Below are 26259 nucleotides of genomic sequence, written 5' to 3'. Positions count from 1 at the left end.
GACTAGCGCTGCCAGGGAGAAATCAGCAGGAGGGGGAGAAGAACACAAACTTCTGCTAGGGATGCCTTCTCCCCCCCTCGCCTCCCCCTGATCTCTCCCTGGCAGCGCTCGCCTCACGTGGCAGCAAAGTGTGTGTGTGCGTGTGTGTAACGGGGGACTGGCTGGAACCGATCAGCTGAGAGGCTGGCAAAGAAGCGGCGCTCGGAGGAAGAAGGCAGAGATGCTGGCTGGCATTCGCTTCCCTTACTTTTTGCTGCCGCCGCCCCGGCAGGACGGAGCATTACCACACCCTCCCTGCTGGTTGCAGCCCAGGCCCTGCCTGCCCTGCTTAGCTGAAAGTGGCGAGGGAGCAAGCCGCGATGAGCAGGAAGGGAAATGAGCGCTGGCCACTATACCTCTGCCTTTTCGCGGCAGTGGGGAAGACTTCTTTGCCAGCCTCTCAGGTGATCGATCCCATCCAGCCCCTGTTACACACACACACACACACACACACACCGACCGCTTGTTGCCGCGTGAGACCAGCACTGCTGGGGAGAAATCTGGGAGGGGGAGAAGAAAACAATCTTCAGCTAGGGATGGTCTTCTCCCCCCTCTACCCCTGATTTCTCCCCAGCAGCGCTCACCTTGCACGGCAACAAGTGGTGTGTGTGTGTGTGTGTGTGTTTGTGGCCGGCGCTCATTTCCCTTCCTGCTCATCGCGGCTTGCTCCCTCGCCACTTTCAGCTAAGCAGGGCAGGCAGGGCCTGGGCTGAAACCAGCAGGGAGGGGTGGTAATGCTCCTTCCTGCTGGGGCAGCGGCGGCGAAAAGTAAGGGAAGCGAATGCCAGCCAGCATCTCTGCCTTCTTCCTCCAAGTGCCGCTTCTTCGCCAGCCTCTCAGCTGATCTGTCCCAGCCAGACCCCTATTACACACACACGCACACACACACTTTGCTGCCGCGCGAGGCGAGCGCTGCCAAGGCGTCCCAGTACCAGGGCTGAAGGGGTGGCGGTGGCGAGGATGGGCGGCCAAGGACTTCCTTCCCTCCCCACCCAAGTGGACTTCTTGCACGGCTCCAGCCTGTGGCTCTGATGAGGATCCGCGGTCCGGAGAGCTGCTGCTTCCAGCGGGATATATTCTTCCAGGCCCTTGGCGGCGTCTTTTTGCAGTTAGCTCGCCTCCCCACCAGCAGCTCCTCTGCCAGCATCCCGGGTGGAAGCAAAAGCGCAACAGCCGCTGTTGGGGAAGGGGTGGCGGTCACCTGTTCTCGCCCGTATATATCCCGCTGGAAGCGGCAGCACTCCGGACTGTGGATCCTCATCAGAGGTGCAGCCTGGAGCCGTGCAAGAAGCCCACTTAGGTGGGAGGGAGGGAAGCCCTGGCGGCTATCACAGTGCCGCTTCTGGTTGGTGTGGGAGTGGCTGCAGGGACCCGCTGGCTGCTCCTGCCCTTCCCCTTGTGGCTGCCGCTGCTTTTCTAAAGTGCCCGAGCCAGCCAAGCCCTTCGGACTGCAGATGAGCCATGGGCTGGAGGGCGAGGGCCACGCAAGAAGCCCACTCGGGCAGGAAGGGTGGGAAACCCCGACCACAGCTCTGCTCTACTAAGCGACGGCCGGGATCCCCTCTCCACATCTTTTGGCACGCGCGACCCTTGCTCTTCCTGTTGGTGTTTTTTGCGTGCGCATGTGCACACTGAAAACAAGGTCATTTTCCTGGCGTGCGCATGCTCACCGGGCGGCTCCTCTTCTATTTTCTGGCACGCCAATGCACGTAAAGACCAGCTGGATGCTGCGCCCGAACCTGGAAGCGCAACTGGTGATGGCTCCGCGTGCCAGGAGAAATGGCTCTGCGTGCCACTTCCGGCACACGTGCCATAGGTGCGCCATCACAGATATAGGGAGTCCTGCTTGAGCTGGGGGTTGGATTAGAAGACCTCCAATGTCCCTTCCAGCACTATTCTGACACAAGATGATTGTTTTTTTTTTTTTTTTGTTCCCAGGATTCTATATGTACAACAAATTGTCCTATCTTCTCTTTCACTACCTTCTTTCCATGCAGTGGAAGCTGACACCTGCGCCAGAGAGTGGCTGCAAAACCAAGGAAACTGCTATGCATATTTTGATCAGAAGTTGACGTGGCATGAAGCTGAGGTAAGAAGCATTTCTCACAATCAATATCTTCTGTAATGAATGATCTACAGATTTAGGGACGTGACGGCTCAGTGGCTAAGACACTGAGCTTGTTGATCAGAAAAGTTGGCAGTTCGGCAGTTTGAATCCCTAGTGCTGCGTAACGGAGCGAGTTCCTTTTACTTATCCCAGCTTCTGCCAACCTAGCAGTTCGAAAGCATGTAAAAATGCAAGTAGAATAATAGGAACCACCTTTGGTGGGAAGGTAACAGTGCTCTGTGCACCTTCTGCATTTGATCATGCCAGCCATGACCACGGAGACATCTCCGGACAGTGCTGGCTCTTCGGATTTGAAACGGAGATAAGCACCACCTCCCAGAGTAGGGAATGACTACCACATATGTGCAAAGGGAACCTTTACATTTACCTTTTACAGATTTAGGAAAAATATTGTGTGATGATTGTGATTGTGTAGGGATTGGGTTTATCTGTGATACAGAAGAGCCACAGTAAACAATATATCTCACCATCCTATAATTGAAACATATTTTTTACTAACACTCTGAATAAAGGTACTCCTGAATTTTGAGCTGGAAGGAAACAAGTTTAAGTGCAAATATATGATTTGACTAAGCTGATCTGTAATATTAGCATTTCCTAGTAAAACGTAAAATGTCCCTTCAATTCCTATTGTGCAAATGATTGACCGTATTTAAAATTTTACAAAGTTCAACATGTGGGAAGTTTCACAGATTCTGAAATAGGAAAATGATCACAGATTCACATTCCTTTCTGCTTTCTTCAGATCGAGTGCCAGAGCTATCACCGTGGGGCTCACCTTGCCTCCATCCTTACCACAGCAGAGACACTCTTGGTGGCTGAGCATGTATCCACTTATCAACGGGAACTCGGTAATGTCTGGATTGGACTCCATGATGTCCGTCAGGTGAGATCATCTGATTTAACTCTGTTTCTATGGATCACTAACAGCAATAACACAATGTTTATTGATTTGCCTTAATACTGTAGGCTCCTGCTCCATACTTTGCCGCTAAAATATTCCAAAGCTCATAATCATAGACTAAAATTACCAGCCAATCTTTAGTTCTCATTCTCTTATGCACGTTTTCTTTCCACAGATTGGGAAATGGAGATGGGCTGATGAATCCACCTATAACTACAAATCCTGGATGAACTACCAGCCAGATAACTATGGCAACAATGAGCACTGCGTAGAACTGCGACGATCCACAGGTAAGCAAACCTCTCCATGCAGGACATTTCAAACTTCTAAACAACATGGATTTGCAATCATTTGTTAAGTTTGTGTCTCATCCCTTTTCAGTAATGTGGCTCAGAGAAATTCTTAGTTTAATTATAGGAGATAAATTGATGAAAGTCTCAATAACAGTCATAAAATCAATAATTTGTAAGGCGGAATTAAACCCAAACTAGCTTTTTTCTTGTCTCATTACAAAGATTCATACATATCTATTTGTGTGTATTTTGCATGTGTGTATTCATTTAAGTAGACCATTCTTTTTGGGGAAATGTGAAAATAAGAATAATACTTTTCATTTTAGGCTTTAAACAATGGAACGACATTCAATGCAATGCGCGTAATGCCTACATCTGCAAACACGAGTTGTAAAGTTGCTTGATGCTTCTCCCGGTGTTTCCCAGGATGTTGACCTGATGGGCTGCTTTCCTTCTAGTCTCATCACCTTCTCACATTCCACGGAGTTAAAGTTCACTTCCATCCTCTTCAAAACATCAACTCACAAGAACTACCACTTTGTTCACCTTCTTCTTTTGAGGCTTTCTTTTGTCTTGCAATATCAATAAAAATGTCCTGATGCAAATCCTTTCTGAAGTTTTCGTTCTTGGTTCATTAACCCTCTTCCCCATTAAGAAGATGGAAAGAAAGACGAGAATCCTTTTGTGCCTCTTTCTCAGCTGTGAGGGTGTGGAATCTATGTGTTGCTCATTTATCCAAAGGTATTCCTTTCCAAATGCCCTCTTTTGCATACCCTGTTAACAGCAGGGGTCTTCTTTCGATCTGGATGTCAGTGGGTGTCCCACAAGTTTTGACAAGATTTTATTTTTCTGATAATCGACTTCTAGCTGGTCTTCCCTGTCGTACTGTTCTTAGTGATCATCTAAGATCAATGTTCTTGAAAGTGTTTGCTACATGGTTGACATCAACCAGAACAGACATATGTTTTTCAGCAAGTTTGGGACAGTGGTGGGTTCCTACCATTTTGGACTGATTTGGCTGAACCGGTAGTAACTTGGTAGTCTGGGTCGCTGGAACTGGCAGCAACCCAGGCATGCCACGCCCCTGAACCGGTTCTCCCAGCAGCACTGTAGATGCCGCCATCTTGTTTCTTGTTTCTGCGCATGTGCAGAACAATTTTAGTTGTGCTGCACATGTGCACACGCCATGTTCCTGAGCAAACTGGAAGTAGCGGCTGCCGGAACCTGCCCTGGTTTGGGGAATTGACAGTTCGTGTTTTGGAGATGACCATGGAGTTAAAACAAAATAGTGGAGCCAATATATAGCTTAACTTGACACCTTTCTGAGTTTCAGTAGCACTGGTGAGATGTATATTAAATGAAATAAATATTGGTCAATCAAGGAGACCTCCAGCTTTACAATTTAGTCTGGGTATAGAATCTAAAGCTGTTTTGAATTCTATGAGAGATTTTATTTATTTATTTATTTATTACTTGAACTTATTAGTCGCCCCCTCTCCCCACAGGGACTCGGGGCGACGTACAAAGGTATTATATAGCGTATAGAGGGGGTAAGAATAAATAAATAAGTTACAATACTTAAAAAGTTAAAACCCCAGTGAAATTAACCCTTAAAAACTAAAATTACAATTAAAATGCCCTGGGCTGGGGAGGTTGTAGAGTTATGCCAGGTCAGCTAGTCGAAACAGGTAGGTTTTCAGCTTCATACGGAAGGAGCGAAGGTCGGTTGTAGTTCTGATGTCTGGGGGGAGGTCATTCCAAAGGGTGGGGCCCACTACAGAGAAGGCCCTACTTCTGGGCGCTGCCCTCTGGCACTCTCTGGAGGACGGCACCCGGAGTAGTCCCTCTCTGTGTGAGTGGACGGATCGCAGGGATGTATGGGGCAGGACGCGATCCCGCAGGTAACTAGGCCCTGTGCCATGGAGCGCTTTGAAGGTGGTAACCAGTACCTTGAAGCGCACCCGGTAGACCACAGGAAGCCAGTGCAGCTCGCGCAGGATAGGTGTTATATGGGAGAACCTCGATCTCCCCATAATTACCCGCGCGGCTGCATTCTGGACCAACTGCAGTCTCCGGGTGCACCTCAAGGGGAGCCCCATGTAGAGAGCATTACAGTAGTCCAGGCGAGACGTCACCAGCGCGTGAGTGACTGTACGCAAGGCCTCCCGGTCCAAAAGGGGCCGCAACTGGCGCACCAGGCGAACCTGGTGGAACGCCCCTCTCGCCACGGCTGTCACATGATCTTCCATAGACAGCCGGGCATCAAGGAGGACGCCCAAATTGCGTGCCCTTTCCACTGGGGCTAATTGATCATCTCCGATGGTCAGCGATGGCATATGCTGGTTGAACCGGGAAGCCGGAAGCCACAGCCACTCTGTCTTGGAGGGGTTGAGCCTGAGCCTGTTGTCATCCATCCAGACCCGTACGGCTTCCAGACATCGGGACATCACTTCAACAGCCTCGTTGGGGTGGTTTGGGGTGGAAATGTACAGCTGAGTGTCATCAGCATACAGATGGTATCCCACCCCAAAACCACGGATGATCTCACCCAGCGGCTTCATATATATGTTGAACAGGAGAGGCGAGAGGATCGAGCCCTGTGGGACCCCACAGATAAGGGGCCTCGCGGTCGACCTCTCCTCTCCTGCCAACACACATTGCGTCCGGCCAGAGAGGTAGGAGCGGAACCATCGTAATACGGTGCCCCGGACCCCCAACCCCTCCAGACGGCGCAATAGGATACCATGGTCGATGGTATCGAAGGCCGCCGAGAGGTCTAATAGGACAAGGATGGAGGAACAACCCCCATCCTTTGCCCTCCAGAGATCATCCACCAACGCGACCAAGGCTGTCTCCGTGCTGTGACCGGGCCGGAAGCCGGACTGGCGCGGGTCTAGATAATCAGCTTCTTCTAGGTGACGCGGAAACTGCTGAGCCACCACACTCTCAACAACCTTCGCTAAGAAAGGAAGGTTGGAGACAGGACGGTAATTTGCTAGCTCCGTTGGGTCCAGAGAAGGCTTCTTGAGCAGGGGCCTCACCACCGCCTCTTTCAAGGCGGCTGGTAAAAGGCCCTCACCCAGCGAAGCGTTCACCAGCTCCAGTAGCCAGCCTCGTGAGCCCTCCCAGGAGGCCAGTACCAACCAGGAGGGACATGGGTCCAATAAACATGTAGTGGCTCGCAGTCGCCCGCACAACCTGTCTAAATCTTCGGTGACAACAGGGTCAAACTCCTCCCAGCATGGTCTCTCAAGACTAGCTTCAGACGTCCCCACTGGAGCACTGAGGTGGGTCCATCCCCTTCGGATCCGATCGATTTTATCCTGCAGGAACTCTCCAAATTCCTCTGCCCGGCCCAGTAATGGGGGGTCCCGCTGCCCCTGTGACAAAAGGGAGCGGGTCACCCGAAACAGGGCGGCAGGGCGGTTCTCCGCGGACGCTATAAGGGTGGCACAATACTGACGTTTGGCCACTCTTATTGCCACAAGGTAAGTCCTTACGTAGGCTCTTACTTGTGCTCGGTCGGATTCGGAGCGGGAGGACCTCCACTTGCTCTCTAGGCGTCTCCTAAGGCGTTTCATTGCCCTTAGCTCCCCGTTAAACCAGGGGCCCGGGTAGAACGTGGCCGTCGAAGAGGCCGCAAAGGCGCCACCCGGTCTAAGGCACCGGCGGCCGCATTATTCCAAGCGGCTACCAGGTCCTCTGCCCGGGGGTGGGGCAGGTCTGCAGGAGGTGGCCCAAGCTCTGCCTGGAACCTATCTGGCTCCATCAGACGCCTGGGGCGGAACCATCTGGGATAGTCTGGTTCCGCCTCCCCGCGGTGGGGAGCAGCGCCAGGGAAGTCCAGCTGGAGAAGTGAGTGATCTGACCATGACAGGGGCGTGATGACTAAATTCCCTCTTCCCAGATCACTCGTCCACTGGTCGGAGACAAACACAAGATCAAGTATATGGCCTCTCTCGTGTGTGGGGTCCTGAACTACTTGAGTCAGATCCATGGCTGTCATGGAGGCCATGAATTCCCGGGCTGCCCCGGATGCCTCTCCCGTCGATGGCAGGTTAAAGTCCCCCATCACTAATAGCTTGGGGGTTTCAACCGCCATCTCCGTGATCCGCTCGAGGAGCCCGGGCAGGGCCGCTGATGTATGGCGGGGAGCCAGGTATACTATCAACAGGCCCAGCTGACTCCCTGGGCCCCATTTCACACCCAGAGACTCACAACCAGAAATCTGCGACACAGTGAATTCCCTCGGTGCCAAATCTTCCCGGATGATTATCGCTACCCCACCACCCCTACCTTGGGCCCGTGGCTGGTGGAATACACGGTAACCTGGAGGGCACATTTCCCTGAGGGGCAACCCCCCCTCTGGGCCCAGCCAGGTTTCCGTTATTCCTGCGAGGTCCGGCTCCCCCTCTGTGATCAAGTCACTGATGAGGGGGGCCTTATTAATCACGGACCTCGCATTACATAACATCAGCCTAAGGCCCAGGTTCTGCCGATCCTGTCCACCTAGCCTGCGGGGGTTGGTACAAGCGACCGGGCGTATCCAGCGGCCCCGGTCTCCCAACCGATTATATGTTCTTCTAGTGTCCTCGCGCCCACCCCTCCCTACGACCGTCGCAATTGGAATTCCCCTTGTAGGAATGGTGTTTCCTCCCACCCCCCTCACTATAGATTAAGGGACTATGAAGTCAGAATAAATAGCAGTGCTACAGGAGAGGTATTTTTCAATATGATAATGGAGAACTAAGTACTGGTCAGTAGTGGTTAACCTTTGACCTTCTGAATATCTATTCTAAGGCCTTCATGGCTGTTCTGTGAAGTATTAGTTTACAGTGTATTTCTTGGCTGCTTGTTCTTTTACTGTTGGTGGTTTATCCTAAAAGGCAGATACTATTCACCACTGATTTACCAAAAGTCAGACCTAATATCCCTTCTCGCTATGTAGCATATAAAGCTGTAGTGCATTCCTTGAATTTTTCCCGTTATCACCTCACATTCCCTTTCAGTCAGAATTCTGCCAATGACCTTCGTAGCACCTTTACCAAACTAATCCCTCTGTAGCTTTCAGAGTTTGCTTTGCAAATTTTCACCTTGCACAGGAGAATAATAACAGCAAACAATATTTAATTTTGTATAGATCATAAAACATTAAATAGTGAAACTTTGACAATCAATCCATCAATAAACCACAATAATATTTTAACAGTTCTCACTTACACATTTCTACCTGGCATCATACCATTTTCTAACCTTCTCACAACCAGTCAGGATATCCTTTTCATGTAATTTGTTTTCCTGGATATTATTAACTTTTCTTTGAATTCTGTTTTCAAGTTTATTTCCATACAGGTGCTCCTTTCAGCATTCTCTCACTTGCATTTCATTCAATCCTTCAATTTATTTAATATTTTTTTTTATTTTTCATCCTAATCATAGTTTGCCCTGCTGTTTTATAAGCCCAAAAATAGTATAATTGGATTTAGTTCTCCCATTTGTGTTATCAGTTGTTTGATTTACCAATTATTCTCAATGCAGTTACTTCCTTTGAAAGAAAGTCCCAAATTCAAATATTGGAATTGCACCATTCATTGCATAATATTCAGTTGGACTTGAAAAACATTCCTTACTCTGATTTTTTTTTTAAACTAAACAACAAAACCATCTATTTGGCCACTATCTGAATGGTATTCCTCTTTTAGCTCGTGTGACTGAGTAGGGTCAACTAAAAGGCTGGGGGGGGGGGGATGGCAGAGGAGCTGCTTTCAAGCCACTGGAAAATATATCCAATCCAACTTTTGTCTCTCTGTGTGTGTGTTTGTTTGTTTGAGAGTGAGTGAGAGAGGGAAGGGGGTAGGAGAGATAGACCAATCCAACGTGTGTGCGTCCATGTGTGTGTGTGTGTGTGTGTGTGTGTGTGTGTGTTTGAGAGAGGGGGAGGAAGGGAGAGAAGGAGGAAGGAGGGGAAGGGAGAAGAAAAAGAAAATGAAAAAAGGAAACTTATTTCGCAAAGGAGAAAAACAAACACTGTCATTTTAAATCGGAACTGAGCAGGCCTGGCTGTGGAATTCTGAGAGTCACCGCACGTCACTGGTTAATACAATGGCGTGTGAGAATGACAAGAGAGAGAGATGCCAACTTTTGCTTAACAAGCAGAAAAAGAAATTTGGGAAGGATCCACTTTTTCATTAGAATACATAATACCAGAGTTAGAAGGGACCTTGTAGGTCATATAATCCAACCCCATGTTCAAACAGGAGACCCTACACCATATCTGACAGTCTCTTCTTGAAAACTGCTAGTGATAAAGCTACCACAACTTCTGAAGGCAAGGTGTTCCATTGATTGATTGTTCTCACTGTCAGAAAATTTCTCCTTATTTCTAGATTGAATAGAAATTGATCAGTTTCCATCCATTGTGTCTTGTCTGGTGCTTTGGAAAATAGGTTGACCCCCTCCTCTCTGGCAGCCCCTCAAATATTGGAACACTGCTATCATGTCTCCCCTGGTCCTTCTCTTCATTAGACTAGCCACACCATTTTCATGTTTTAGCCTCCATTCCCCTAATCACCTTGGTAGCTCTTCTCTGGACTCTTTCTAGAGTCTCAACATCTTTTTTATAGTGTGGTGATCAAAAGTGGAGGCAGCATTTCTAGGTGTGATCTTACTAAGGCTTTATAGAGAGATATCAGTACCTCGTGTAATCTTGATTCAATCCCTCTAGTAATGTTATTTAGGATTGCATTGACTTTTTTGGCTGCCATCGCATACTGTTGATTCACATTTAATTGATTGTCCACTAGGACTTCAAGAGCCCTTCACAGTTACTGCTATTACGTCAGATTTCTCCTAATCTGTATGTGTACTTTTCTTGCCTAAGTGTAAGACTTTTATCTACATTGAATTTCATTTTGTTAGATATTATTTGTAGATTTATTATTTATGGAATTGTTAGAAGTATCAGACCATTAAAAGAGATGGCAGGAGATTTGTACTTTCAAACTGTCATGATGCCATTATTAAGGTAAAGATAAAGGTTCCCCTCACACATATGAGCTAGTCGTTCCCAACTCTAGGGGCCGGTGCTCATCTCCATTTTAAAGCTGAAGATCCATGTTAGATCTGGGCAACGAGAGAACAGACTGCGGACACGAAGTGACTTAACAGCTCTTTATTAATAGTAGTAGTGATCCAGCTTGCTCTGTGGCCGGAGGGTTCCCCTTTTATAGTACTCGGGTACGCCTCTCGACCAATCAGAGCGATACCTGTTTCCCGCTGTAGCAGCGGACCTGAGAGGAGACTTCCTCCAATATATGTTAATATCTAACACCCCTCCCCTCCTAGACGGAAGGTTGCGGTTAGTAACATAGTCTTTTAGGTATGTTGGAGTTTGCCTTACTCAGGAGGAACGTCGCAGTTCGGGTTGGTTAGAAGTGGTTGCAGGATTGGATGCTTTTTCTGTTTCTCCTTCGGGTGGTTTCGTGCCTTCATTGCTAGGGCGTTCCGGAGTCTGCTCGGTTACGTTGCTTGGGGGTTGCTCTGCTTCGTGCTCGATCTCTTGTTCAGACCTGGGCTCGCAGGTGTCGTATGTCTCTGTATTGGGGCTCTCGAGTGGCTGACTTTGCGTTGGTAGGTAGCTCTCGTCCTCGGTTCGAAGGTCTGAGTGTGCTAGGCGACCTCGAAGTTGATCGATGTGCCTTTTCCAGTTCCGCCCATCTTCCAGTTCCAACAGATATGATCGTGGACCCGTGATGCCAATGACCTTTGCCGGCATCCACAATGTTCCCCCTGCATAGTTGTGGGCGTATACTGAATCCCCTATGCTAAAGGTCCGAATTTTGCTTGTGGAGTCTGGGGGTGCTGTGGCAGAGTAATTTGGGTGAAGACGGTCCAGGTGAGACCGTAGACGGCGGCCCATGAGTAGTTCAGCGGGGCTCCTACCCGTCGTTGCGCTTGGGGTAATATGCTGAATTAGGAGGTAATGGTCAATGCGTGTTTGCCAATCACCTGGACCTATCCTAGCGAGGGCCTCCTTTGCGAATCGCACCATTCTCTCTGCCTGTCCATTTGACGCCGGATGGAATGGTGCGACGAGGGCGTGCCGAATTCCCTGACCTGCTAGATATGTCTCAAATTGCATGGCTGTGAACTGGGGCCCGTTATCGGAGACCAGGAGGTCGGGCAGGCCATGAGTGGCGAAAAGTCGCCGTAGAACCTTAATGACTGCCTCTGCCGTGGTTGAAGTCATTAGGACTACTTCTAGCCATTTCGAGTATGCATCCACAACTATAAGGAAAATCTGACCTTGGAATGGCCCTGCGAAGTCGATGTGTATTCGCGACCAGGGTGCTTTAGGCTTCTCCCATTCTGTGGCGGGCGCTTCCGGGGGTGCTGGTCTCGATTCCTGGCATGGGTCGCAAGTGGCCACCCATTCCTCTATTTCTTTGTCCATGTTTGGCCACCAAACGTAACTTCTTGCTAACGCCTTCATCCTAACAATCCCCGGATGACCCACATGTAAAGCATCTAATACATTCCTACGTAAAGCATACGGAATAACAACTCGATCCCCCCACAATAAGCAACCTTGTAACACTGATAGTTCGTCCCGTTTTGACCAAAACACTTTGAATTCCGGGCCCACGTTTCCCTTCGGCCACCCCCTCCAAACCCAAGTTTGAACTTGCTTTATTAACATGTCTTTAGAAGAAAACCTTGCAACATCGTAGGAAGAAACCGGTCCTGAGTCCAAACAATCAATGAGCAGCACCGGTAATTCGGGAGTGGGGTCTGGCAAAAGGTCCGGTAGTGGGCAACGGCTGAGTGCGTCTGCGTGTCCTAGAGTGGAACCCGGTCGATGAATTAATTTGTATGAGTACGCAGCCAGGAAAACAGTCCACCTGGTCATGCGTGGAGAAAGGGAGACTGGAGTGGGGCGGTTTCCCGCCAAAAGTCCCAACAGCAGTTTGTGATCTGTAATCAGTTCAAAATCGCGGCCGTAGAGGTATTCGTGGAAACGTTTTACTCCAGCTACAGCAGCTAGCACTTCCCTGTCCATCTGGCTGTAATTCCTCTCGGCCGGTGAAAGAGTCCTGGAGTAGAAGGCGATGGGTGCTTCTTTTCCGTCAGGCATCCGGTGGCTGAGGACTGCGCCGACTCCAAAAGGTGATGCGTCGCAGGTCAATACCAGCGGTAGTGTCTGGCTGTATTGGACTAACAGTGAGTCAGTGGTGAGCAGGCGTTTTACTCCGGCAAAAGCTGCTGCTTCGGATCGTCCCCATTTCCATGGTGTGTTCCTCTGGAGTAGACGGTGTAGTGGCTCAGCAACGGTCGCCTTCTGTCTCAGAAAAACACTGTAGAAGTTAAGTAGTCCGAGGAAGGCCTGCAACTCGGTCTGATTTCGTGGTGTGGGGGCGTCCTGGATCGCCTTAATTTTCTTTGAAGTGGGGTGTATTCCCTGACCATCGATTCTATAACCCAGGAATTCTACGCTAGGCACGTTAATTTGGCATTTTTCCTTTTTGAGGCGGAGACCCTTTTCTCTGATTCTGGCCAAAACAGTTCTGACTCTTTTATTTAATTGCTCCTCGTTTGCAGCGGACACCAAGATGTCGTCAAAATAGGGGACGACTCCCAGTATCCCTTGCAAAAGTCGTTCCATGACGCTCTGGAACAATCCTGGAGCAATACTCACACCGAATTGTAGCCGGTTGCATTTGAATGCTCCTCTATGCGTCACTATAGTTTGGGCCTCCGCTGTGGCGCTATCAACGGGCAGCTGCTGGTAAGCTTGTGCCATGTCTAATTTTGCAAATACCTTTCCTGGCCCCAACGAGTGCAATAAGTGCTGTACTACAGGCACAGGATATGCGCTTTGTTGTAGCGCGACATTAATTGTGCATTTATAGTCCGCGCAGATGCGGACTGATCCATCTGGTTTGACTGGGGTCACGATGGGCGTTTCCCAGCGCGCGTGATCCACCGGCTCAAGGATTCCTTGCTCCACTAACTTATCTATTTCCTTATCTATTTTTGGGCGGAGTGCAAAAGGCACTCGTCTCGGTTTAAGTCGGATTGGCGCCACTTTGGGGTCTAAATTGAATGAAATTGGTTTACCCACATACTTACCAAGACCGGGGCTGAACACATCCTCGAACTCCTTAAAGATCTGCTCAGCGCTGCTGTTTTCCACGGCATTGATTCCGGTGACTTCTAGCCCCAAGGATTCAAACCAATCCAGTCCTAGGAGGTTTTGTAATGGTGCGCTGGCGATGGTCACGGGCAGCTGGGCTACGATGTCCTTGAAACGGATCTGGAACGTGCCTTGGCCTACGATGGGGACTCGGTTCCCCTGGTAGTCTCGTAGCAGGATGCCTGGAACGCGTAGTTGGCTCTTTTTGAGGCTCGGGATAGCCTGTTTCATGGATGCCCATGAAATGATCGTCAGGGATGATCCTGTGTCAACTTCCAGCTCGCAAGGTGAGCCCTCAAAGAGGACTGTGACTTTCAGCTTTTTAGGCCGCTTGGTGCGGACCTGGCTTATTGTTGTGAGATACGTTCGCAATTCCTCTCTCTGGGTCAACTCTATCTCATCATCTGTATCCTGAAAATATTCTCGTTGAGCGTCTTGATAGAACGCTCTCTCAGCTCTTTGTGTGTAGTCTCTCTGGGAATACGCTCGCTCAGCTCCTTGTGTGTAATCTCTCTGGGGATACGCTCGCTCAGCTCTTTGGGAATTTTCTCTCTGGGTAAACACTTGTGGATTTCTCTCTGGGCGCCCTTTTTGATTTCGCCAAGCCCCTGGGTTGGGCTTCTGTTGGCGGTACATGGGTGGCTGCCGTGAGGCAGGGACTTCGCTCCGGCACACTCGTGCGATGTGCCCAAGTTTGTTGCAGTGCGAACAAACAACGTTCTTGAACCTACAGGTAGACCTGGGGTGATTCCCTCCGCAACTTGCGCAGGGCGGCAAACGGAATCCGGGTCTCCCCCCAGGCCTCATGTGACTGCTCCGCATCAGGTGACTGTCCTCGAACTCGGGATCCTCGTAGTCGGGGCTTGTGTCCTCGTAGTGAACTCTGGTTTGCCTTGGTACTGGCTGGTTTACGCTGAAACCTCGTTCTATGGTTACCGATGATTTCTCTGCTGACTCTGACGCTCTTGCTTCGTTTAGAGCTATCTGTAGGGTTAAATTCGGGTTTGCCAACAGCTTCTTTTGTAGTGAAATGTCTCTTAACCCACAGATAAGCTGCGCTAAGATATGCTCGTCCAGATCCCTGAACTCGCAGTGAGTTGCTGCTTTACGCAGGGCTGCAACATATTGATTGATTGATTCTCCTGCCTTCTGGTTCCGCGTGTTGAATTCCTTGCGGCAAACATGGCGGGAAGGTTTTGGCGCGTAATGGGTCTGTAGAGCCTGTTGCAATGCCGTCCATGATACTGCCTGTATTGGAGTAGGCGCGGTGAGGTCTCTGGCCGTGTTGAAGACTTCTTTCCCGCAGTAGCCGAGGAAGATGCTTTTCTTCCGGGCGTCGGTGATCCCCGTGTATTCGTTCGCTTCGAGAAAACACTCGAAGCGAATCATGAAGGCTTCCCACTCGTCGTTCGCTGGGTCGAATGGAGCGGGGGGAGTGTGCATCGCCATTTTCTCTCGTTTGAATTTGCCGCGCTGCGTTGACCAAGATGGCTGCCGGAATTTCTGCCGAATTCCTGGGCTGGATCAAATCCGGAGATTCTGGAGTAGCGTTCTTCGTCCTATCTGTCTCTCGATCCCACCCTCGTCGCCAATGTTAGATCTGGGCAACAAGAGAACAGACTGCGGACACGAAGTGACTTAACAGCTCTTTATTAATAGTAGTAGTGATCCAGCTTGCTCTGTGGCCGGAGGGTTCCCCTTTTATAGTACTCGGGTACGCCTCTCGACCAATCAGAGCGATACCTGTTTCCTGCTGTAGCAGCGGACCTGAGAGGAGACTTCCTCCGATATATGTTAATATCTAACAATCCAGAACTGTCTGAAGAAGTCTCTGTGATCATGTGGCCGGCATTGCTAAGCGCTTGAGGCGCACGGAACACTGTTACGTTCCCACCAAATTTTTCTACTTGCATTTTTATGTGCTTTTGATTTGCGAGGTTGTCAGAAGCTGGGACAAGGAACAGAAGCTCACTCCATTATGCAGCACTAGGGATTCGAACTGCTGAACTGCTGACTTTCTGATCGACAAGTTCAGTGCCTTAGCCTCTGAGCCACCACATCCCAACATGCCATTATTATAACCTTACAATAAAGTAAAATTAGCTTATCTGATTGTGTGTCCTATCAAATTTACCTGTGTGGGCTGACAGTCCTCTGGACCTGTTAAAAATCAATGCTGGTATAGCCTGCAGACCAAGATTTTTTTTAATGATTCAACAAAGTAACAATTGATCCAATTCTACTTAGCTTTTACACAATTAACCAAAGTTGGCGGCACATTGCAACTTATTACACTTTATAGATTCTCACTATGTGGCTGCTCTTATTTTTGTGTCAGTGTGCATTGCTTTAAATGTGAGCCCTTCTTGACTTTTCAAGAAGAGGCTTTTGAATAAAATAAGAAAATCTGGAGGATGGAGCATCAGATATATCAGGTACATTTTGCTCACCAAGTGATATTTTGTTGAGAGCCTTTGTCATTTTCATTCTGACAGTCACCGAGTATTTTACTACCTACAACTGACTTTACTTGATGGAGTAGTTTTCTTGGCTATCATAAATGAAAAGAAATTTGTGCAATTTGTGATGAAAGGATGGAAATACCGTATTTCCCATTGTGAGTGAGAATAAATAATGGTAAAGACCAGTGGACCAACTGGCAGAACAAGCAAAAAAGTTGCTCTATAACAAGTTGTGTAGATCAGTCTCTAAAGCGTTCTGTGCTTTGGAGTGAGAAAACACCCCTAACGGCAACTGAGCCACTACAATTAGGTCAACAACGTAGAATATGGAGGAAACTGGAGCCTCATCATATCTTTCTATCTGTCACATCACATAACAATCATGAGTCAAATCAACACAGTAGAGGCTAATGATCTTTAACAACCCAGAAGGGGAAGACCTATTAACTGAACAGTATTGGTTCGTCTGAACTGAAAGAAATTCATTGGTGAATGTCAACAAGCGAGCTTTGTGGTCAATTAAGGACTTAAACCTGAGTCTCACAACTTATCAGCTTAACATCTAGGCTACTCTACCGAGACAAATTGAAACATTTGAATTGCTGGAAGAAAAGCAGCAGCTCAAAATGACTCAATTCTGCTACTGCCAGCATCTCAACAACTCACCAAACAGCATTTTCCCATTTGTAACAAAGAGATTTTGCAGTAATAGAAGTTATCTTGAAGGATAACAGAAAGGATGAGAAAACAAAAAAAAAGTGGGAGGAAAGGACAGGGTTAAGGTTGTCAAAAACAGAGCTCTATGTTCAATAGCACCCAATATGAAATGAATGATGTGTCTTTAGGTAGTTCTCTTTCTCTCTCTCTCTCTCTCTCTCTCTCTCTCTGTGTTTGTGTTTGTGTGTGGGTTCTACCTGCTTGCCCATTGTCAAATGATAAGCAATAGAAAGTATTCTGCCCAATCATTGCAGAGCCTCAAGCATAAGTATTTACACACTCATGGAAATTCAAGAAGTTTTCCTGGATATTCAATTCAATTCAATTCAATTCAATTCAATTCAATTCAATTCAATACAATACAATACAATACAATACAATACAATAGTAGAGTTGGAAGGGACCTTGGAGGTCTTCTAGTCCAACCCCCTGCCTAGGCAGGAAACCCTATACTGTTTCAGACAAATAGCTATCCAACATCTTCTTAAAGACTTCCAGTGTTGGGGCATTCACAACTTCTGGAGGCAAGACACTCAGCTTCTCCCAACACTACTGCTTTTATCTAGATCTCTGTTGGAATCTGGAGAAAACCTGGGGCAGAAGGATGAAGTATTTCACTTCCTTGTTGTGTAACTATGGGCAAGCTAAGCTGTGGGGCATTTAGAATGAAAGGGGAAATGCAAGTTATCATGCTACTGATGATCTTGACATAGAAAGTATCCAGCAACACTTAAAACTTCACAAGCAGCAACCAACATCTTTATAATTCAAACAGTACTCCTTTTAAGTTTGTTTCGGCTCTTACAGGAAACATTAAGAAAATTGCAAATATGATCCCTTTATTATAATGGATTCTTTATTGACTAGAGAATTCCCATGGATGTTGATTTAACCAGAAAGTATTGGCATTGCATTCAATGATTATTTTATAGCTCTTCGGCATTTAGAATTAGTATCTTGCCTTAGGGCTGATTTTGCCAAGGGGCTAAAGAACAAAGAATTGTAGATAGAATAGCTATATAGCAGTGAACAGTAGCATGTAATGACATTTGGAGATAATTAGCAGTTTGGACAAACATCTCATAATCATAACCAGGAAGACATTAGCACGAAGACAACTTGATTAGGATTCTGTAAATGTTGATGGAGGTGACGTGAAAATCTCTGAATCTGACACAAGTGAAAGCAATGTCTGCAGTTTAATTAGACAGAAGATGGCTTGATCTGTAGCTTACTCATCCGTAAGGTGTGGGGTGAGTGAATTATGTTGTGAAGAATGAGTTAGCCTATAAAAAGATTTGGTCTACATTGCAATAGTCACAAATTGCCAGGTGGATAAAATTATGCCGGAGCAATTGAGCACAGTTAAATACCTTTAAGTAGCACAATGCAACTTTGTCGCCTTATATTTTGATTAGAGAGAGTATTGTTTTCATGCTTTAAAATTTGTATGTTTCAGATTGCATCCCTGTAATTTCATGTTCCTCCTTTTCCATCAATATAGTTGTATAAATACATATTGCTAAAGTCCTACAACTTGCAGTTGACTAGAAAAATCAAACCCAGTTTAGATTAAATAAAGCAGTTTTTGGTTCAGATCACTATGCTTCAATTCAGGATTTCAGATCATTTTTAAAGAATCCTTCACTGAAACAGGAGTTTTCTAATCCAAACAAATCTGAGTTCTTTCATTCAGGTCCCATCCTCATGGATCTGATCTCTCATTTACAATTAACCACACTTTACTAAGCCTTACTGTTCTTTGCTCACTGAAAGGTGAACACAGTTACAGATAGTCCTCATCTTACGTCCACAACTGAGCTCATAATTTGTGTCGCTAAGTGAGAAATTTGATAAGTGAGTTTTGCCCCATTTTACGACTTTTTCTGCCACATTTGTTAAGCGAATCACTGCAGTTGTTAAATTAGTAACCTGGTTGTTAAGTGAATCTGGCTTCCCTATTGACTTTGCATGGCAGAATGTGGCAAAAGATGGTCCCATGACCCTGGGACACAGCAACCATCATAAATGTGAGTCAGTTGTCAAGCATCTGAATGTAATTCCCATGACCATGGGGATGCTACAACAGTCATAAGTCTGAAAAATTCACTTCACCCCCACCATCGCCGCCGTATGTCACCTCACCTCCCTACTGCCGCCGCACGACAGCTCGCCCCCTGCCACCGCCACCCCCTCCTTTTGGCCACATGGTGTACACCAGCTCGTGAAACCGTTAGCTGGTGTAAGCTAGACTCCCCCCGCCGCCACCACCTGCCGCCGCCTCCCACCACCACTGCCCACCTCCTCCTTTCGGCCACACAGTGTATGCCACCTCGCGGCTTTCATGAGGCAAAGCCTGAAGGCCGTCCCTCACGAAAGCCACGATCTGGCGTAAGCTAGGCTGCCCCCCCCTTTGGGCCACACACCGTACGCCAGTTTGCAGCTTTCGTGAAATGAAACAGAACAAAATGAAGGGAGGAGCCACCATACTTTTAAATAGGTGTTAGAGGTCGGAGGGTTGACTCTAGACCACTCACTGATTGGCTGGACTCCAGCCAATCAGTGACCGGCAGGCTGGGCTAGTTTAGTGTGGACGTGCGGGGGAGTGAGCAAGCTGCGACAGAACAGGCAGGGCGAGCGAGTGACAGGGACGGGGCAGGCATTCCAGAACTTACTTCCGGGTCCACTGGTGGAACCTCTTCTAACTGGTTCAGTAGATTTGACGAACCGGTGCGAACTGGTAGGAACGCACCTGTGGCTTGGCCCAACATCAAAATGGACAACTTTCTTCAAGGATTTCCTGGTCCACCGTCTTCGTTTTCCCATAACTAATAGGTAAGCAAGTGAAACTGAGATCAAAAGATAATTGGCTACATTTTCCTTGGGTAAAAAAGGAGTTATTGATTTCACATCCTAGTGGGAAGCAAACACCACCCTTTATTCAACATGATCCTACTTACTTGATTTCATTATTCTATTGGTTTTAACTCTCATGATTTCTGGCATATGTTATGTCAAATATTAACACAATGAAGACACCCCTGGTGTGTGTTTGTTTGTGTTCCAGCTTAACTGTGGAAAGCCTGGGCCTTAAAGGAGAGTGAGTGTGGTGTCCTAGAGCGGCAATTGTTCATGATGTCATGGGAGGGGGAAGGGAGCCTGATTAGGCCAGTACAGAGGCCTTTGATTGAGTGTGCCATGGCCTAAGCAAATTGCCTGTCCCCATTTCACTGCAGCAGCCCAATCAATCTTACAGGAAACAGCTTTGCTCTGTGTTCCCAGGATAATCTTTTACCCAAACTCAGGCCTAGGCTTCCCTCACACAGTAGGCCTATGAAGCAAAGGGAGCTTGATTAGGCCAGCATGCTCCCTCACACAGGGGGCCTTTAAGGCCTAGAACTCCCTCACACAGTAGGCCTATGAAGGGAGCCAGATTAGGCCAGTACAGAGGCCTTTGATTGACCATGCTCCCTCACACAGTGGGCCTGTAAGGGATAGGCCTCACTCACAGAGTAGACCTATGAAGCAAAGGGAGCCAGATTAAGACAGTACAGAGGCCTTTGATTGACTGTGCTTCCTTACTATTGTGGTCCACCAGCAGCCTGCGGAGCTGACAGCAGAGGCAGACAGTGAGGAGGTTAGGGAGCAACATGGGCCCATCCTGGAGTCTGGGGAAAGCTCAAATGAGGGCTCTGCATTGGAGGCAGAGAGGGAGCCAGGGCCATCTGGTAGTTATGTGCTGCCTCTGGAGCCTCCGGAGTCTAACATCAGTGAGGTAGAAGAACCATGGGAGACTGTTCCCACTTTGCACGTGTGCAGAGCTTCCAGAAGGCAAGAACAATTAAGACAAAAAGGATGACTGGGGAGTTAGGCTTGGAGATGATTGACCCCTACCATAAGACATAAAAATGGGAGCAAATGGGAGTGAGCCTTTGTAGGAAGCAATTTTGTTCATTCTGGTTGGTTCAAACTTTGAGAAGTTCCATTTGATTCTGTGCTCTCTTTGGCCTTGCAAAACTAATTGGCATTTAAGTCTCTGGCAGCATTTCAAGAGAGGTAAAGGTGGGTGCTTATCAGCATTACCCTACAAGACTGTGGCAGACATCTGTCAGACTCTTCACAGACTGTTTGTGAATCATTACAGGCTATGAATGACCATAATTCATAGCCATTTAAATAAAAGGGTTCTGGGGACTGAGCATGTGACTTATATTTTATCAGGAAGCCTAGGTCAGAACACACACAGTGGGCCTTTAAGGCCTAGGCCTCCCTCACACAGTAGGTCTATGAAGTAAAGGGAACCATATTAGGCCAGTACAGTGACCTTTGATTGACTGTGTTCACTCATACAGCGGGACTTTAAGTCCTAGGCATCCCTCATACAGTAGGCCTACAAAGTGCCAGGATCATAGATAGGGTGGGAAAGAGGACCGTATGAGAGGGGCAAGAGAGAGGGCAGGGATGATAGGCATGGGAGTCGGGGGAAGGGAGAAGATAGGGATGATGGGTATGGGAGGAAGATGATGAAAGGCCCCTCACAATGGCTCCCTGTCAGACAAACACTTTGACATCTATAAATACCCGGGCAACACCAGGTCATCAGCTAGTATTTCATAAAAGAAGAAAGGAAATAATTTGAACATATGATGTCCAGGGAGTAGCCGTTTCATTGTTTATATTCCATTTATTAAAGTAAAGGTGGGAATATCTGGGGCAATAATTTGTTTCACCAATATTGGCGTGGAGGAGTCCAAATTTAGGAAAAAGTTAAGTGGCTAAAACACTCAGAAATAATAAGAGGATTCCCATGACTTGTAACAATGTCTAAAGGAGGACCACCTGTAAATCATTCATTGAAATATTAACTTTAAATTATATTTCTTCTTTCTTGCCTCTCATTAATTGTTTTTTAGTATTCATATCAGGCCTTAGTAGAATGACAAAGCATTTGGGGAAAAATATGCAGCCTAGTAGTCCTACACTAGAAGATAATATGGAAAAGATCTCCACAGCCACCATGTATTTCCCCTTGGTGCTCAGATAGGTTGGAAAAAAGGACAGCCAGACACTGCAAAAACACAACAGGCTGAAGGAGATGAACTTGGTCTCATTAAAACTGTCTGGTAAATGCCGACCTTGGAAAGCCACACTGAAACCAACAATGGCAAGGAAAAGCAGGTATAGCAAGAGACAGTAAAACATGAGTGTAGAGCCTTCATTACACCCCAGGATGATTTCATCTTCCACTAAATTCATGTCAGCATCTGGGTACGGGGGTGAGATTGCCAGCCATATGGTACAAATAACAACTTGAATGAGGGAGCAGGAAACAACAATGTAATTGTCTAATGGTTTTCCCAGCCATCGCCTCATCTTTGATCCTGGCACTGAAGCCATGAAAGCTAAAATCACAATGATGGTTTTGGCCAATATACAAGAAATGGCTACTGAGAAGATGATCCCAAAAGCAGTTTGTCGCAAAAGGCAGGTCACCTTTTCAGGTTGTCCTATAAATAACAAACTGCAAAGGAATGAGAGCACAAGGGAGACGAGGAGAAGGTAGGTGATGTTCCGGTTGTTGGCCTTGACTATGGGAGTGTCCTGGTATTTGATGAAGATCCCAAGCACCACATTGGCAATACAGGCAAAGACAATTGCAGTAGTGGCCAAACTAGTCCCTAGTGGGTCTTCGTAAGACAGGAAAACTATATGTTTTGGGAGGCATGAATCGTGGTTGTTATTTGGATACCATCCTTCTGGGCATGGCAAACAATCATCCATCTCTGTGGAAATGAATGAATGAATACATTGCTAGTATTATAATGTAGAAGTTAATGTATTAATAAAGTAATTTTAATTGAAGTAAGAAATGTAGCAGAATCAAAAACACTAAATACTATTTAGACTTATATAACACCCCATAGTATTTTACAGCACTAAAATAACAGAGTCAGTATATTTTCCCCAACAATCTGGGTCCTCATGTTACTGACTTGAGAATGATCGAAGGCTGAGTGAACCTTCAACCAGTCAGAATAAAGCTCCTGGCTGTGGGCAGAGTTAGCCTGCAATACTACGTTCTAACAACTATGTCATCACAGCTCAAAATTTAGCAAAATGGGCCTCAGTTAATGCTTCAAAAAGAGCCTTCGTGGGAGTTATAGAGTTATTGCCTAGGCGAAAAGCTAAAAGCACAGATAAACCAAACCATTTGATAATGGTTTAATAAACCAAAATTTTCGATGCCACTTTAACTTACTGTATTTTTTTGAGTATAAGGCACACCTTTTTCCTTTAAAAGCGGGAGGGGGGAAATCTGGGTAAGTCTTATACACTGAATACAACATTTTTGGCCTACGAAAACCCAGAGGGAGTCCGGGGGGGGAGACTGTTTTCATCCTCCCCAGGCTCCTGGAGCCTTGAGAAGGCGAATAAACTGCAGCAAAAGTGGGGGTCATTGGTCTCGTGCGCATACACATGGGTTGGCGCACACATTGCATTATGGGTGTAGCACGCTGGTGCACGACCCCCCTGTGCTCCCCCCACTTTTGTTACAGGAACCAAAAAAGTTTCACTATCACTCAGTGGTGGGTTTCAAAAAAATTTAGAACCTTTTCGGTAGGTGTAGCCTGCTTTGTGGGAGTGGCTTGCTGGCCATGTGACTGGGTGGGAGTGGCTTGCTGGGCATGTGACTGTCTGGGAGTGGCTTGCTGGCCAGGTGACTGGGTTGGCGTGGAAAATATGGTGAAACTCACTTAACAACATTCTTGCTTAGTAACCAAAATGTTGGGCTCAATTGTGATCATAACTTCTCTTCCTTCCTTCCTTCCTTCCTTCCTTCCTTCCTTCCTTCCTTCCTTCCTTCATTCATTCATTCATTCATTCTTGTGTGTCTCTCCCCCATTTATTTTCTTTTCCTTCCTTCCTTCCTTCCTTCCTTCCTTCCTTCCTTCCTTCCTTCCTTCCTTCCTTCCTTCCTTCCTTCCTTCCTTCTTTCTTATCTCTATCTGTTCAACTTTCTTTCTCTTTCTCTTTCTTTCTTTCTCTCCCTCCCTCTCTCTCTCTCTCTCTCTCTCTCTCTCTCTCTCTCTCTCTCTCTCTCACACACACACACACACACACACACACACACACACACACACCATTTCCCTCATGTCTGCCACTGACAGCTCTCAAAGAGAAGGAAGGACTCCTGCCTTGGGAAGGGGTTGGACTAGATTACCTCCATGTTCCCTTATACGCTCCTAGGTCTACTTTACACCTATATGTTCTGCTCTGTGCCAGTTGAAACTGTTTTGGGTTTTTGTGTGAGGGGATGTTCTTTTCCAATTTTTTTTTAATAATTTAATTACTTAAAACACACTAAAATATTTAGATAGCAAATGTAAGAACACTTCAACCATACAGAAATAAAAGGACTAAAAGTTGAAATATGAATTTGCAGAGCAATTTCTCTCTCTTCTTTACAAAATTCTTGTAAACATGCAATGGTTGATGTATACTTGTAACAATATAATAGATAGCATAATGGAAAAAACTGGGAATTAATTTTTTATAGCAATCAAATCTCTCATGACCTATTATCTATCCAAAAAGATATAATATTAATAAAATAATGTGCTTTAATTTATGGATAGTGGGAGGGAAATAGTAATCTTACTCTTCATGGCAATGTATATTATGGCTATTATCAATCTAAATATATATTTGGTTATACCAAGTAGACAAATAAAAATAACCTCCTGCTAGTTCTCATATTTCTGGTGACATTGAGCCAACTGAATGATTTATAGCTTCTTTTGAAAAGGGTCTCAAGTCTCCTCAGAACTGGGCACCCTGTTTTCCATCTTTTGAAAATATTCTACTTATAGTGGAAAAAAGAGAGAGAAAGAGACACACACAAATATTTTCTATACTTTATTGAATATTAAATTGAGTTGTAATATTTTTCAGAACTGTTTTTTTAATTAAACATTAAAATGGTAGAGTTTAATTTAATTTCCATTTGATTGTTAGAAACCACCTTGAGTATTCTGATGAGGTACAGCAGAGTATAAATAAAAATAAATAAATCATCCTGGCTCCTATGAGCTAAAAACATATTTTGGTATTGTTTAAGTGATGAAAAAGATGAATAGTTTTAAATAAATGAATAAATTAGTTTTTTTTAAAGGTAGGTTTCAGTGAAATGCAGACACATAATATTTAGGCTCACCACTGAAATTGGGAATGAGAGTCTGTGGCTCCACGTCTCACAATCTTCTTCCCCGCTTCGGTTCTGCGGGCGAGAAGTGCTGCTGCTGCACAGCCGCAGCGGTGGCAGCGGACTCGGGGCTAGCCCAGGAGTAGTAGCTGCCGCCACCACCATTGGTCGCTAGCACTCAGGCTGGAGGCCGGGTGCACAGAGGGGGGGTGGCGACAGCAACGGCAGCTGAGCTGGAGGAACGCTTTACCAAAATGTGATATCTCACATATCTTACCATCATGTAGAGAATAGTAAGCTGCAACAAAGCATGTCTTATATATCTCCCCAGCTATCCATGCTGATGTTTGCTGTGCTTAATAACCCTTCTGTTTTCCCAGTCTAAGGTAGATTTATCAAGGGAAATGCAACTATCTTTTTCCATTTGGTTTTGTCATTTTGTCATACACTCATATAGTTGGGGGTGGAGGTGGAAAAGAACAGCCGTAGTGGCTTCATTTCCACTTGGCTTCTCTGCAATTTCAATGTCATCTTGTGACAGAAAACTGATTAATTAACCCCATGGTCAAAAGTCCCCTTGATACAGCTAACTAAGGGGATTGCTTTAACCCTATGAAAACTATGTCTGCTTAGGGATAAATCTTATCTGTCCAGGGTCTAAATAGTTGAACGGATTCCTTTTGTAATCCACTCATCCCACTGGCCAATCAAGCCAGTCACATGGACAATAGTTTAAAGTTACATCCAAGAGATTACATGGGGGAATATATTTCTCTTCTCCTTCTTCATTCTGTCTGCAATCATCTGGGATCTCCTAATCTGGGATATGAGAATGCTTTGGAAATGCTTTGGTGGGCGCTGAGGAAAGGAAGGAATGAAGGAGGCTGCAGGACAGGGTCATTTGCTTCAACTAGGCTAGCACATATTTCCAAGGGGAACCTTTACCTTACCTTTATTTATAAATTGAGGAAATATTACCTTGATGATTTGTAATCTTCCCTTGTGGACATGAAAAACAGTCATAGCAGCAAAATGGCTTTCCTTCTATTTTGACTTTACTTGAACCAGAATGACAATAGTTGTTACAAAGTGATTGGGGTCTTTTCTGAATGAAGGAGATGAAAAATAAAGGAATCAGTTTGGTAACTCTGCCATGACATTCCGTTAATTAAAAATAGATACATATACTCTATCTTTATTGTTTGAGAATGAGGTATTGTCAGATGACTACTTTGGTGATCACTGCCTCCATGGTGGGTAAGTGTTTTAACAAGTATTTCCAGATAGTATTCATCTTGGGTCTGGTGAATGATACTAAGCA

General features: G+C 46.3%; 1 protein-coding gene across 2 annotated transcripts; it reads left to right on the top strand.

The window, feature by feature from the left end:
• The first annotated feature begins 754 nt into the window (after positions 1 to 754).
• Positions 755 to 3958, top strand: LOC309381922 (C-type lectin Cal-like). 2 transcript variants are annotated; one of them, XM_081933253.1, is made up of 5 exons: positions 755 to 807; positions 2037 to 2128; positions 2913 to 3053; positions 3247 to 3361; positions 3691 to 3958. In XM_081933253.1, exons 1-5 carry the CDS (start codon positions 774 to 776, stop codon positions 3756 to 3758), a joined length of 450 nt encoding a protein of 149 aa, XP_081789379.1. In that variant the 5' UTR covers positions 755 to 773; the 3' UTR covers positions 3759 to 3958. The 2 variants fall into 2 exon arrangements, with proteins under 2 accessions (XP_081789379.1, XP_081789378.1); XM_081933252.1 differs by lacking the exon at positions 755 to 807 and adding an exon at positions 1348 to 1855.
• Positions 3959 to 26259: the final 22301 nt, after the last annotated feature.

This window comes from Natrix helvetica (genome assembly GCF_964273705.1).
Source record: "Natrix helvetica genome assembly, chromosome: Z".
In the NCBI taxonomy this organism is placed as follows: Eukaryota; Metazoa; Chordata; class Lepidosauria; order Squamata; family Natricidae; genus Natrix; species Natrix helvetica.
This window is presented reverse-complemented; position numbering and strand designations above follow the sequence as displayed.